General features: G+C 41.8%; 1 protein-coding gene across 1 annotated transcript in view; it reads right to left on the bottom strand.

The window, feature by feature from the left end:
- Window positions 1-3,827: 3,827 nt before the first annotated feature.
- ADGRV1 (adhesion G protein-coupled receptor V1) overlaps window positions 3,828-13,500 on the bottom strand; it is a 479,769-nt gene continuing 470,096 nt past the window's right edge. Inside the window, exon 90 of the mRNA XM_090037635.1 lies at window positions 3,828-4,260. Coding sequence (XP_089893761.1) covers window positions 4,142-4,260 — 119 coding nt within the window. The 3' untranslated portion in view covers window positions 3,828-4,141. The remainder of the gene's footprint in view (window positions 4,261-13,500) is intronic.

Genomic DNA, 13,500 nt, shown 5'->3' with positions numbered 1-13,500 from the left:
TATGTCCTAATGAGCTCCTAAGAAACATAAATGCACTGTATAGGCTTGTATTCTATGCCAACATACTCAAGTAGTCTTTGGAGGAGAGATGAGTCACTTTTCTATTATATCATGGAAATGGAAATTGCTTCTCCCTACCATCAGGAGATGTGCATCTAGGCATGAAATGCATTTTTTCTTAACCCTTCACATACAGAGAAGATAGGTTCCTAGGGTAATATCTGTGGGACCTTTGACACTGGAGAGAGAAAGAATCTATACATAGCATCTTGGTTTTGTTCACCTTGTAACTGAGGATTAATTGTAATATTTACTTTGTGTTCATTCATTCATCTTGTAGAATCCACAGGCAACTTATAGTCTCTGTCAGGTTTTAATACTACCTGGGATCAAATCAGTTGTAAAGCTTCCCCTCTCGTATCTGGCTGCTTGGCACATAGGATGAAGACCATACAGTTGCAGTACTCCAATGCAAAAAGTTCACTGTGTGAAAGAACAGCAGAAATGAACTGATAGAGTCCTGTGCTATTAGGAAATAGGATTTTCCTGCACGTAAGTGATTCTGTGATGGTAAGAGAGATTCATTTGGGGATCACAAACTATAAGAAGCTTGCCAAAGGATAAACATCCAAATACTGACTTGTTCTAAAAAGGCTGATGTGTTTACGCTGAACTCATAACCAGGCCGATTGTGCAACATGTCAAAGTGGCACAAGCTGTTAGCATTTATGGTGGTGAGTCAAAATCAAACACTCTCTTTTTATAAGCTTTCCACCTGCATGTAGTAGCATGTATTGTAAGCCTATGAAATGGCACTGACGATACTAACCCCTTTACAGTTGAGCAACGCTTGAAAGTGTTGCAATCGTTTCCAGAGCTATACGTTTTGTTAAGGCTGTAGTGGACAGATGTGAAATCTTTGCCTTGGCCAAGAAGAACATTTCCGGAGCCAATACAAATGCAAAAACCCATTCTAATTGCTGTTTTCTCAGTGACAAAAGCATGTATATTACCATTACAAGCAAACTGTACCCATTTGCTTTAGTTAAAATATACGTAATTTAAGATAGCAGTGGAGGGAACACCTGAATGTGTGGAGGGTGGGGCTGCAGATGGGTCTGTGGTACCACATACTGCACAGCTGCATTTGTCTGGATACAGCCATTGACTGCAATACCTGCCCAAGTGCTTTGGGCTCTGACATCCACATTTTGGTCCCATTGGAATTTCGACCATTGATTTCAGTAGGCTCTAGATTTGGCCTTGAGAATTTGCTTTATGGTGTGGAGAACACAGAAACAGTGGGCAAAGGAGCTGGAAAAAACAAAGTGGGAAGCTTAAAATTAGATATGTGCTTAAATTCTACTGATTTCAATAAAATGTAAGCAAACCTACAATATGCATATATTTAAGTGCTCTGCTGAAGAGAGCTGCACTTAAGTAAATCTGTAAAAATTCTGTTAAACTGGAGTTGTAAAAAAGGACTTCTTGTTCAAAGAAATTCAAAGTTCAAAGGATGTTGGGACATGGGAGCACTTTCTCATTCCCAGCTGGTACAAGCTGGCAGCTGCAAGATTCACCTCTAGAAGGCTGTCTCTTCACACTGATGAGTCATTGGATGCAGCAAAACCATAGCCAGACCCCCTTCCCCATCACACCAGCATGATCAAAACACATTTATTCTAGCCCAGTAATCACATATCCTACACTCTGCCCACCTTCACAGCCAGAACTATTTCTCACATCTGAACAGTTGCCTCAAAGGATGTATTTTTTGCTCTCTCCATCTCCAAAATGAACTGAAATGTTGTTGCTCAGATGTCTCAAAATAATTTCCTTTTAGGCTGGAGAAAAATGTGCAAGTATTCAGCCTAAAGCAGAAGCTCAGAAGGTTTCTGAGCACATGAAAACAAAGGATTACAACAAAAGTGCAAAAATCACCTTAGCAATAGCAAGATCTAGCAGACAGCCATTATTTATGCATTTATTTTAGAAACCAACTATAGAAGGTACCCGTACCCTTTACCTAAGAAAACCAGACATCTCCTTTCAGAGACCGTTTGACCAGACAGGGACTTTGATTTCCTTCTTTGTCCAGTTATGCAGAATTCAATTATAAAATGCACTAGTTAAAAAAGAAACTCTCACAAATGTTCTTTTAAAGGGAGTCTGTTGGTCAGAGCTCGCCCAGTATAAAGCCTTTAGGCAAGACCCTGATAAAAGTCTTGTTTTTATTCACTGTACTTTCACATTACACCACTCTAAACAAAAATGTTCTGAGAACTTCCTAGGCCTCTTCCTTTAGTGTTTTCTTCAGCTCCTTTTTTTGCACACAATGATTTTTATAAAATCATTCTACATCCCTCTCCTGATTCTGAAATACTTCCTGTGTGTCTTGTTAAAGGAGTAATTTTCCTTGTTGGTTTATGACCCTAGATTTTGATCTGATCCTGATTGTAATGCAATACTTAACCCTTCAATCAGTTAGAAAACAGCTATCTATGTAGCCTCTACTGAAACTTCACTCACTAAACTCCTTCCTGAACATGTACCTTCTGGTATATGCTAAAGGACTGAGACATTTCTTTTTTTTTTTTTTTTTAAGAAAATGACAGTGTAACAGAATAACAATCCTCACCTTAACCATGATATCCTTACACTACTTTGGAGTAAAGGAATGATTTTATTACTGCCCTTCACTTTCCTTTCCCTTGTCTGTGACCACTGCATTCTGCATCCTGAAAAAATGTATCTCTTTTAGCTCTCTGGGTCCAGACTTGTGCCTTCATGTGTGCTCGTGAAGGTCTCAGATCTGGTTTCTCAAAAGCCCAGAGGCATGGTACTTCTCAGTGTGGAACCATGCAATCAAGATTAGGGGTGCACTGATAGAGATTTTTGGGACAGATACCGATAGCCGATTTTTAAGGAGGCATATTGGCCGATACCAAGTCAATTTCTGATACCAGGATGGCAGCTTGAAGAGCAGGGGGCCCTGGGCCAAGCTGCGCTCAGGTCAGGTGGCAGCGGTGGTGCTGAAAGGGGGGGATAGGGGGGCTATGGTGAATTTTGGGGTGACTGCAGTCCTCCCTCCCCCCCGCATCCTGGGGCCCCCTCCCAGCGATGCCACTGCCTGCCCGGAGTGCAGCCCAGCCCAGCCCAGCCCAGCCCAGCCCAGCCTCTGCCGGGAAGAATGCACCCTACCCCTCACAGATCTGGGGGCACACGCTCCCCCCCATGCCCTCCCAGATAAGCAGCAGGAGCAGCAGCAGGAGTCACTGGACAAGCAGTTGAGCACCAGATGAGCCACCAGACAAGCAGCTCCTGGACAAGTGGTGCACAGTGGCAGGAGCTGCCTGTCCCCTGCCCCCATGCCCCCAGACAAGCCACGGCTCCGTCCCATGCCTGGCCCATCCCGGCTGGGCAGTGCCTGCCCTAGCCCCTGCCCCGGCCCTGCTCCCATTCCTCCCTCACCACAGGGGCCTTTATCTTCCCCCTCCCCTTCCACCACCACCGCCTTACCAGCTGGACACTGCTCTTCAAGCTGCTGGGCTGTGCTCCTCACCACCTGCATGCTGCGCTATGGCTGTGCGCATACATGGACCATTTATCAGCCACATTATTGGCCACATTAGACCGATTTCCGATACAGACATTTTTCTTTATATCGGTGCTGATCCAATATCAGACCGATGTATCAGTACACCTCTAATTAAAATCCTTTCCAGCCCAACTCTACATAACTGCTTCAAATTCCAGTTCCAGATATAGTATTTTTGGCTTCTAAACTGATCAGCCAGAAATAATAACTTGTTTATATCGAATGGACTCTATCATTTTTATTAAACAGTGTTACACATACAGGTTAATTTTTAAAAAAAGCTACAGTTCATGGAATATATGCATCTCGTTACAGAAAACAAACCTGGGCCAATTGCCATCGTATCTGTGGATGCTCAGCCACTGTAAAAAATGTACAGTTTATTTTCTGATATACAAACAAACAAGCATTCTTGTTAATCGCCCAGTACAGCTCACAGAATTCTACTACACAGATGCATACAGTGTTTTAGTGCAAAAGGAAATACAAATATAAAAATATGGAGATTTGAATTAAAAAAAACAAAACAACCAAACAGTGGAGTTAGAGGTGAGTGTCTGCTATGGGTATTCTTCTAAGTTCAACAATCTGGGAGTTAGCCATGCTGCCTCCATCCTGGCTGCCATGGCAGGAGTCCGTGTCTCCAACAGTGAGGCCTGCACCTGAAAGACATAAGCCAAGAAAGAACTGGTGAGGATTACAGGCTGAAATATCCAGGGTGACATCACATTCTGTTAAACAGGGATACCTGCCGTAATTCTTCATTTTTATTACTGACGCTGTTCTCTCCTGCAAGAGTACAGCAGGTTTCCTGATTCTGGTCAACAGTGTTGCACCCGCAGATTGGAAACTTTTAAATAAGGGCCAGTTCATACTTTATTCACATGGGTTCATGCTCAAAAATTTTCTTGGAAGATGAGCTCCAAATTTTTCTTGAGGGGACTCATTTTTGTTGGTACGATCTGCTCTGTTCTACTAAAATGACTACCTCAGCTGTTTCAAGAGGGTTCTAATTTCAGCATGAGAAAAGCAGCATGTTCAACATCCTCTCTTTACCCTATTTAAACCCATACCTGCCACAGGCTTATGTTTTTTGCTTTTGTTCTAGTGAGGGAACAGGTGACTTGGGTCTATGGGAGGGTAAATAAAGCAAAAACATATACAGCTCTTACTAGTCATTTGGATTTGGAATTAATATATATTCACAACTGCACATCAATATAATGAAGCACAGTAATTTCAAAACAGATTAATGTCAGGCATTGCTTTCAAGTGAAATCTGTTACCAAAAAATAATCAAGGGCTAAGACAATTAGACAGACTGGGCCAAATACTCTGTGGTGTAACTCCACTGATTTCAAAGGAGTTACACTAGAATGTTTTTTGGCTTACAGGGTCCTAATAATGTTATGCTCAGAAAAGCTATTATTTAATTTTTCCAGGCTGAAAAAATCATTTAAGAAATGTAAAGCAGTTCTAAAACTGACAGCTTGCTCTTTTCTCTGTTGCTGGCATCCTCAGCTTTGGACTGTGAGAATGGAAAGGCTGGGGTCATTGCTTTTTCCTTTTCAGTTTTATGATGTGCCTCATTTTTGGGGGCCCCAGTTGCTGTCCCCACTAGTAAGCTTCTCCACGCATTTCCAAATAGAGAAGAAATTGATTTAAAAATAGAAGCACTGAGTATGGAAAAAGGAAGGCTCTATTATAACAGGCAGTCATGCTGCTATATTGAATGTAGAGATGGTCTCCAAGCTGAAGGTTTGGCTTATGCAAGAAGATATAAAGTCTAGGGCTGATGATGGGCATGAATAAAAATACCCAGCGCTTTACCAGAAGAAGCAGCGCATCCGTTTGACCTGGCTCTCCAGCATCTGTATAGATCATGTGCTTCAGCTGATTCAATCAGCTCCAAAAAACCCCACCAAAGCACATGATCTGTACAGATGTTAGGCGAGCTGAGTCAAACTGACGCAATGCCTCTTCTGGGCATGCACTGCGCTTGGTGTGGGGGCGCACGGAGCTGAAAGTAAAGTTTGTTTTTGTTTCATGTCTGTAGTCAACCTAAGAGTCTGAAGTCACTGAGGGAAAAAAGATCACTTTCAATCAGGGCACAGCCAGAGTGAAAATGTGTCTGAAGGGCTGAGAAATACTATAACACCAGGTGTAGAGGCACTTAGGCCCTGAATCAGCAAAATTCTTCTGTTTGTGAATACAACTTCTGAAGTAAATGGCCTTACTCTTTTCCATAAAATGTTTGAGTACTTTGCTGATTCAGGGTTTTAGTGAGTGAGCTGCTTGAAAGTGCTTGGAAAAACAGCAACTGAGTGAGTACATTATGTAGCTTTTTCCTTTTCTTGTTTCTTCACTCTTTTCCTCCTCTTAGAGAGAGAGAGAGAGAGAGAGAGAGTATAAGGAATGGTACTGAGAAGGTAAAACAGGCACTTATACTTAGTCCTCCTGACAATGCATTCCTGATAAAGCAAGATGGCTCTCAATAATATTAAAGACATTTAAAATAGATAAAAGAGCATTCATTTTGCCCAACGTAAATAGCCCGTGGAACTCACAAGGTATTTTTAAGACAGAAGGGTGTAGAGACCAAGACAAGCATTTCACATTTATATGGTTAATGAGATCTTCACGTCTGCATGAGATAGAATTATTTTTATACTGTATTTATTTATTTGAATCCCAGATGATTTTTATTCCCTCCTCATTTAACATGGGGAAAAAGAAACCTCATCTTCGTTTTGAGTATAGCCTGGGCCAGGGGGCTGCTGTGGCTCTGGCTTTGACCCAGGGAGATCACACAGTGCGGCAGGGGAACAAGTGTGGGGAAAATTGTGTGTTGTCAGGGAGGGAAACATGAGGAAACAGAGTGGTGGGAGATGGGGAGAGATGTGGGGGAGACTGTGCGATGCAGGGGAGGGTAACATGGGAGATCATATGGTGTGGGGTGGGGGGAGTGCAGGGAAGAGCTCATGGTGCAGGGGAGAATGCATGGTGTTGGGGAGGGGAGAGTGGCAGACACTGTACAATGGGGGTGGAAAGTGGGAAAGATCACGTAGCATGCTGGTTTTCAACCTTTTTTGATTTATGGACCCCTACAAATTTTGAATGGAGGTGACAACCCCTTTGGAAATTTCAGATGGAGGTGTAGAACTTGAAGAACTTGTAAGTGTGGGTATTTGTGTATTTTGATTGATCATAGCCATCTTTTGCAGACCCCTTAAACAGAGTCTGCAGCCCCTCAGGGATCTGCAGACCATGGACTAAAAACCACTGGTGTAACAGTTGGGGGCTTCTGAATCCCTGGCCATGGCTGGGGCTGGAGATGCTGCCACTGCTGTTGGATGGGGGTGGAGCCACCATGTAGTTCAGGCACCGGGCCAGAGCTGGAGCCAGAACCACCACACAGAGTAAATGGTGGTTGAGAGGAAGTGCAAGGGGGGCCAGACAAGTGGTGAGGGGGCAGGCCCTGGCAGAACAAGTGGCAATAGGGACAGGCATCAGGGGGCCACCACCAGGGGGAGGCAAGTGGCAAGGGGAGCAGGTGGCAGGGGGTAGGCCTCGGGGGATGTAATCACTGTGGATGGATACAAGGGGGGCGGGGGGCAGGTGGTGGGTAGGCTATCTGCCCTTGGCCACTGCTTTCCCTGCCACCTCCTCCTGCTGCTTTCCTTGCTGCAGCGGTGGGGGTTACAAATTTAAGGTGACCTCCCAATAATTAGATTCTGTTCATAGAATCTAATTATTGGGGGGGGAGGGGGGATTCATCTTGAATTCAGACTAAGCTTGGGTTTGGGTAAATACGATATGTAAGGTATTCTATCCCTCCTCATGCTTCAGGTCATAAGCTCATCATTAACCCACCAATTTAGAAAAAGATTTATTGTATAGGGTGTTTATTTCAGGATTGTCCAAAGTTGGGGTTCTCTGAAGTACTCTATGTTGGCCACTATTGAGGACAGGATGGTAGACAGCAGAGTCTAATCTAGTATTGTCATGCACATGTTTCTAAGTGGAATGTAAATATGTAGTATGCAAGGTAAAAAGGGATCCTTTCAAGGAAGAAGATTCCCATGACTGATCCAACCGACCTGAGTTTAAAGTAAGTTAACTCCCTTTATAGCAGTCCTTCCCCTGCTGATGATACCACAGAGAAAGTGTTTAGGAATTGATCCTTTTTAGGAATTAGAGTGTAAATGTAACCAGGATACCAAATTACCAAACAGTTGGTCAACACTTCAGTAAGGCAAGGAATGTTTTACAAGACAGGGCTCACAGAGTTCAGAGGGCCAGCGGTTCTCAGATAGGAGCATTTCAAGCTTCAAAACTGAATACAATCATTTCAAAGGAAGCCTGTAATTCCTGAGACAGGCTTGAGTGAATGTTTTTTCAATAAATATAAAAAAGGCGCTTGGTGCTCACTCCCATATGCAGTATCAATAATTTATCTCAATTTGTCTAGCAACAATATCATCTGGTATTCAAGAAAGCCATTCTTCCTCTTTTTCTTGTAATGAAGGATTAGCTGTAAACTGCATGAGTTAGTTTCCCTTTCAAAACAGCAAGGTCCCTCCAGTGACATCTACTGGCTGAAAGATTTATTCAATGCATTCCAGTACTGGATGTACCTCAGTTGTTCCATAGCTGGGGCCCAAGTTTCATCTCTCTTAGTTCTCTTGATATATCTCCCACTTTTGCTATAGTATTTTTCACAGGATACAGCTTGGGGTATTTTTTGTTTCATATAATTTTTCAGGAATTTCTTTGTTTTATATACACATGCAGAATTTTCTGTCAATCACATTTTTAATTTTGTGTGTAATATATGCATTAACAGCATATCATATATATTCATACTTTATTCCTTTGTTACGGGGCTGGATGACTCTAGGGACGGTTAACAAACAATAACAAAGTTCAGGTTCAATGGAAATGACCTGTTAGTCCTAGTGGAACCATGCTCATCCTCTCATTTAGTATCTCTGTTGGCATTAATGAATAAAACATCAAACAAATGGTCAGGAAGTCTCCCCTTTATCTTTCTTTTACCCTTTGAGGTTGTCCCTTCATGTCATATATTATGTGCCTTAAAAAGGCAGAAGGAGAAAGCTAGCACTGCCTCTGCCTGTACCATACCTGTGCTATAGACAAAGAGGACTCATCTCCAGCTCCTTCCTGGGATACTAAATAATTGAATGTCTAAGTCAACTTTTAAGAAAGTGCCTTTTAGGTCTGAGTATATAGCTACAAGACTCCAAGGCCCAGATCCTCAGTGTCTCAAAGATACCTGTAAGGCTTCCGCTGCTGCCCTGTTGAACTTCTTGAAATGTTTGCTAATCCACTTACAGACATTTGTTAACATTCTTCCTAGTTTGTGTTGAAAAGGATCTATTGTGGTGTCAGGGGAGAAGAAAACTGTCATCTATGTCTGTTCCCAAGCATGAGAAAGCCTGTAGCATGTGACCACATACATATAAAAAACCCGAGGCTGACAGACACAGAAGAGCCTCCAACACACAATACATATGATAGGCTCAGACAAACGGTGGACTGTGCCAAGTTTCAGCATCCCTTTCCTGGTCCTCCCAGTTGAGATAAGTGTGTTTATCTTCACTGCTATTAGCTACCTACTTTTATAGCTTTAATAAATGTGTCTCTTTCTTGCTTAAAGAGTTCAGATGACTCAGGTGTTCCACTGATAACACTGCCTAAGTCTTTGCTGACAATAGTTAACAATGTACATATCTCATGTTGGGCATGCGGTCCTTCTCCATCCAGGCAGATTCATAGTTCTACCATTCTCTTAATGGACAGCCTAATGTGCCTCCAGAAGATGATTCTTTTCTACCTGAGGAGGCACATAAATTCTCCTGTTTTCTCAGTGGGACAGTCCTATGCACTTCTATCATGTTGGGATCCAGCATGGTCAGGAGAAGAGTCCACTTTCTTTTTGTCCAGTAGCCAACTAGTCAGGTTACTTGTCTAGGAAGCAAAAGACCTTGGTTCTAGGCCCTCCTAGATCCCAGAAAGATACATTAGCCACAAGACTAGGTCTAGACAGGACTAAGGGCATCCTCTCTCTCTCCTGTTAAAGTAGAGAGTGGAAAGGAATACAGAAGCTACTAGGGGAAGAGGAAAACTAAGAAGGGTGCTGTTTTGGAAAATATTAACAGAGGCAAATTCAGCCTGGCAGCCAGCAACCTACACTGAGCTTTGCAAAAATGATACTACACAGTCAGGAAGAGTAGAGAGGACAGAAACAGTGCATGTGGCCTGTTTTAGAAACATTTATGGTTTTGTACTTTTCTTCTGGCCCACAGGGACTTTACAACATTTTGCTTTGCGTGCGTCACAGACAGGTGAGGCTGGGAGTGCATTAAGGAGTCAGGACGCGGGTGGAGACTGAGAAATCAATAAACTTAGCATGCAACTGTAGTGTTAAAATTTCTGCTTAGGAACAAAGTTTTTGAGTAACCTGGTTTCTAGGGCCAGCTTCTACTGTTTTTTTGTTCTATACCAGGGCTGTTCAAATAATTGGGGTTGGTGCGCCGTATCTGAACTACTGGGTCTCTTTGGCCAAATGACCACCTCTCTGGTGGTGAGGAAAACAGTATTGGTATTAAACCCTGTTCTGGCGGTGAGATAAGCAGTACCGGTATTAACCCCTGTCTGCTGACCTTGCCCCTACCGCTTACCCTGTGCTGCCAAAAGGCATCCCTAATGGGAAACCTGGAAACTCCGCAGCAGGGTGAGCAGCAGCAGTATCAACCCCCTTCCTGTTACACAGTGTGTGGAAGATCCAGATCCTTAATTCTTTGTAAACGGCAGAAGTGCAGCATATTTGTACTCAAATGGAAATCATTTTAAAATGGTCTTTTGCTTCACTTATTAAGACCACATATATTTATATGAAATTATCCGAGAGGGGAGGGGCTAATTAAGTTTACTATCAAAATAAACCTTGCAAAAGTACAGCAGCAAAATGAAATCTAACCCCAAATTAAAGATAATGATTAGCTAATTAACGCAATTAACAAAAACTAATTAAGGAATAATTGTTTTTACAGCAGAAGCACAATGCTTGATTGATTGTGAAAGCCACAAAGGAAATAAAATAAAACAAATCATTTAAGCCAAACTAGTAACTAAATTATTAGTAGGAAGCAAACAAGGCTTTATAAGACATTGACTGGCAGTATATTTTTTTAAAATATTTTTATTGGGGAAATTTTTCTGTAATCCCCTACACACAGGTGAAGCTCAGGGAGGTGCACAAGTTACAGAAAGCTGCATCTATTTCTCTGTTCCCTGTACACCAAGCTGCTTTGAAGCTGGTTTGCTATCTACCTGGAAGTTCACTGTCTCTCTACTAAAAATGTAAGGGAATTTTTGGTAAAATCAAGTTGTTCTAATGGCTTTTTTGCTATACCTTCCAGTATGGAGTTGATGGAAAAATTAAATAACTGGTTACTTTTACTTCCAGCAAGTCCTGGCTACTGGTACAGTACACAGGACACTGGCAGCTAATATAAGTCTGAGTAACCTTCAGATTTCTCTATATTACACCACTACATGGGGAATCCCCTCAACTGGAGAAGGACAAAGGAGGTAGAAGTCCCTTCTAGTCCTATGTGCATTTATTCTTTGGCCTCTCTTCAGTCTGAAAATTAGGTGCCAATTAGTGTTTAACAGAAACCAAAAGATATTACTTCTCTTTAGGAAGAGAAGTGCATTGAGATATGTATTTTTCTTCATTCTTAACTCAACCTTTAATTCTGTGATCCAGAACAAAGCCAACCTCCTTAACTTTGAAAACTTTTTTTCCTGCCTGTGCTTCTACAACATTTCCCACAGCTAACATCTGTTCTGGGGTAGGAACAGAAATTACACATAACCAGTATAAGTGATCAGAAGTTGATGCAAGTCTGTAACACAACAGAAGTTCAGTGCACATAAACTGCTTTCAAAATGGCTGAAACCGGTTTAAGATAAACCTGGATGGATGCAGTATCAGACTTGACTGATTTAGGTCAAATTGGTTTACTGAAATTCTGTCCCAGATCTCCTCTAAATTCAAGTAAACACACAGTCCCCACAAATCCCAGGATGCTTTGCACCTCCCCCACAGACCCCACCCTTGCAAGGCGAATGGGCTAGCCTCGGCCCAAGCTGTCTGCTCTAGCCAAGCAGGGATGCATGCTCCAGCACCACTTCCCTCGGCTTCTGGCCTGGGCCACTGCAGGTATGTGGCTGCATTTCTGGATTCAAAAGTGAATGTCTGTTCACTTGTTTAGCAATTCAATCTGCGCAGCTCAGACTAACCTGCAAAGGTTGAACTGATTCAGCCTTCGGCTTTTTGACTGTCTGTACTTAGCCATGTAGTTTTCAATGTAGTTTTCATTCATGCCCTCATTTCTTCCTGTCTCTATGACCAATCTTCCCAGGTCTCTGTTGCTTAGCCTCCAGAATGCATAGAACACTGCTACCTTATTGCTTATATATACCATTACATTTCTCACATACTCGGATCAGACTTACTGTTTCAGGGTCCAGGTCAAAATTGCCATCTTATTTTTAGGTCGTCTATGGACTGACTGTTCTTTCTATTCTCTTGTCTGCTCTCTATAGTCACTCACTTTTGCTCACCTTGTTACACCAATGTTGGTCCCACAACCTTCCCTACTGAAGTTTCACTCATCCAAAATGGCCTTTTTAAACCTCTTTGCCATGTCAGTGCACTGTTTCCTAATAGCTCTGACTTTTCTCTCCTTTGCTTGAATCTTTTAATTTTTCTACCTATCTCACCCCCCGCCCCCTCCGATCCTGAATCAAACTTTTCTGAACTTCAGAGATGCTTGAGTACATTATGTGGCTGGGGCTAGCTGTAAGGTTCAGCTCTTAAATCAGATCATTTAGCTACGTTTATGGCCTCCGGCAGAACCAGTCTTGGCTCAGGCCTGGCTCTCAAATAAATTAAAGTTCCTTCAAATTATGACAAACTATTACTACTCTTGCTAAATAAATTAATAGATTTAGTCACTGATGTTCCCAGTCTGATTCTGAAGATTTAAGGTCCGGTCAGGCACACGCCATGTAATATTAACTGGTGTGAATAGACTCATGAAAGCTATTAGAGTTGGTTAAGATAACAAACATTATGTCTGGCAGTGAACATCTGGCCGATGAATGTGAAAGTCTCCACATCTTATAACTTGGTTCATCCAGTTTTCCATTAGAGTCTTTTAAAGAACAAAAGCCAGAATCTTTAAAAATGCATACCTGATATCCAGAGGAGCTGTTGACTGAAAATCAAACTACTTTACTACATGCCTAAAAATATATATAGATACCTAACTTTAGGCACCCAGCTTTTGTAAATCTTGGTCAATATGGGGAAAACAAAATTGAAACATGCTGAAAAATATCCAGTGAAAATGAACTTTAACACACAATGCAGACAATGCACAGAAATATCATTGCCACTAACTTTTCATATTTTACTCTATAAAAACTGTTTATTTTGTGCTTAATCTCTAAGAATTATCCTCCAGGTTTCTTTTTCTTCTTAAAAAAGTCAACTTAATGATGATAGTACAATTTTAAAAGTGGCACCAGCAGATATATGTATTTGTGTAGATTTACTGTAATATTAACATTTTAAAAGTGATGCAGTTGGAAGCCCTGCTGAATCACTTGTGTAAGACTCTTAAACACAGAAAGGAGTATGAACTATTTGAAATGGCTTGATTTGTATATATGCAGAAAAAAACAGGGTGCACTTCTTAATTAATTAAACAGGAATTTTGCAACCTATCCAAAGCAGTTCAGATTAACAGCAGATCTACTTTGCACACAAGCATAGCTGAGAGAATAAAAAGAGTTAAAATGCATAG

The sequence above is a fragment of the Crocodylus siamensis genome, chromosome 3, assembly GCF_052110815.1.
Source record: "Crocodylus siamensis isolate JL-2025a chromosome 3, ASM5211081v1, whole genome shotgun sequence".
NCBI lineage: Eukaryota > Metazoa > Chordata > Crocodylia > Crocodylidae > Crocodylus > Crocodylus siamensis.
The sequence above is the reverse complement of the archived record's forward strand: the minus strand, read 5'-3'. Positions and strand labels throughout refer to the sequence as shown.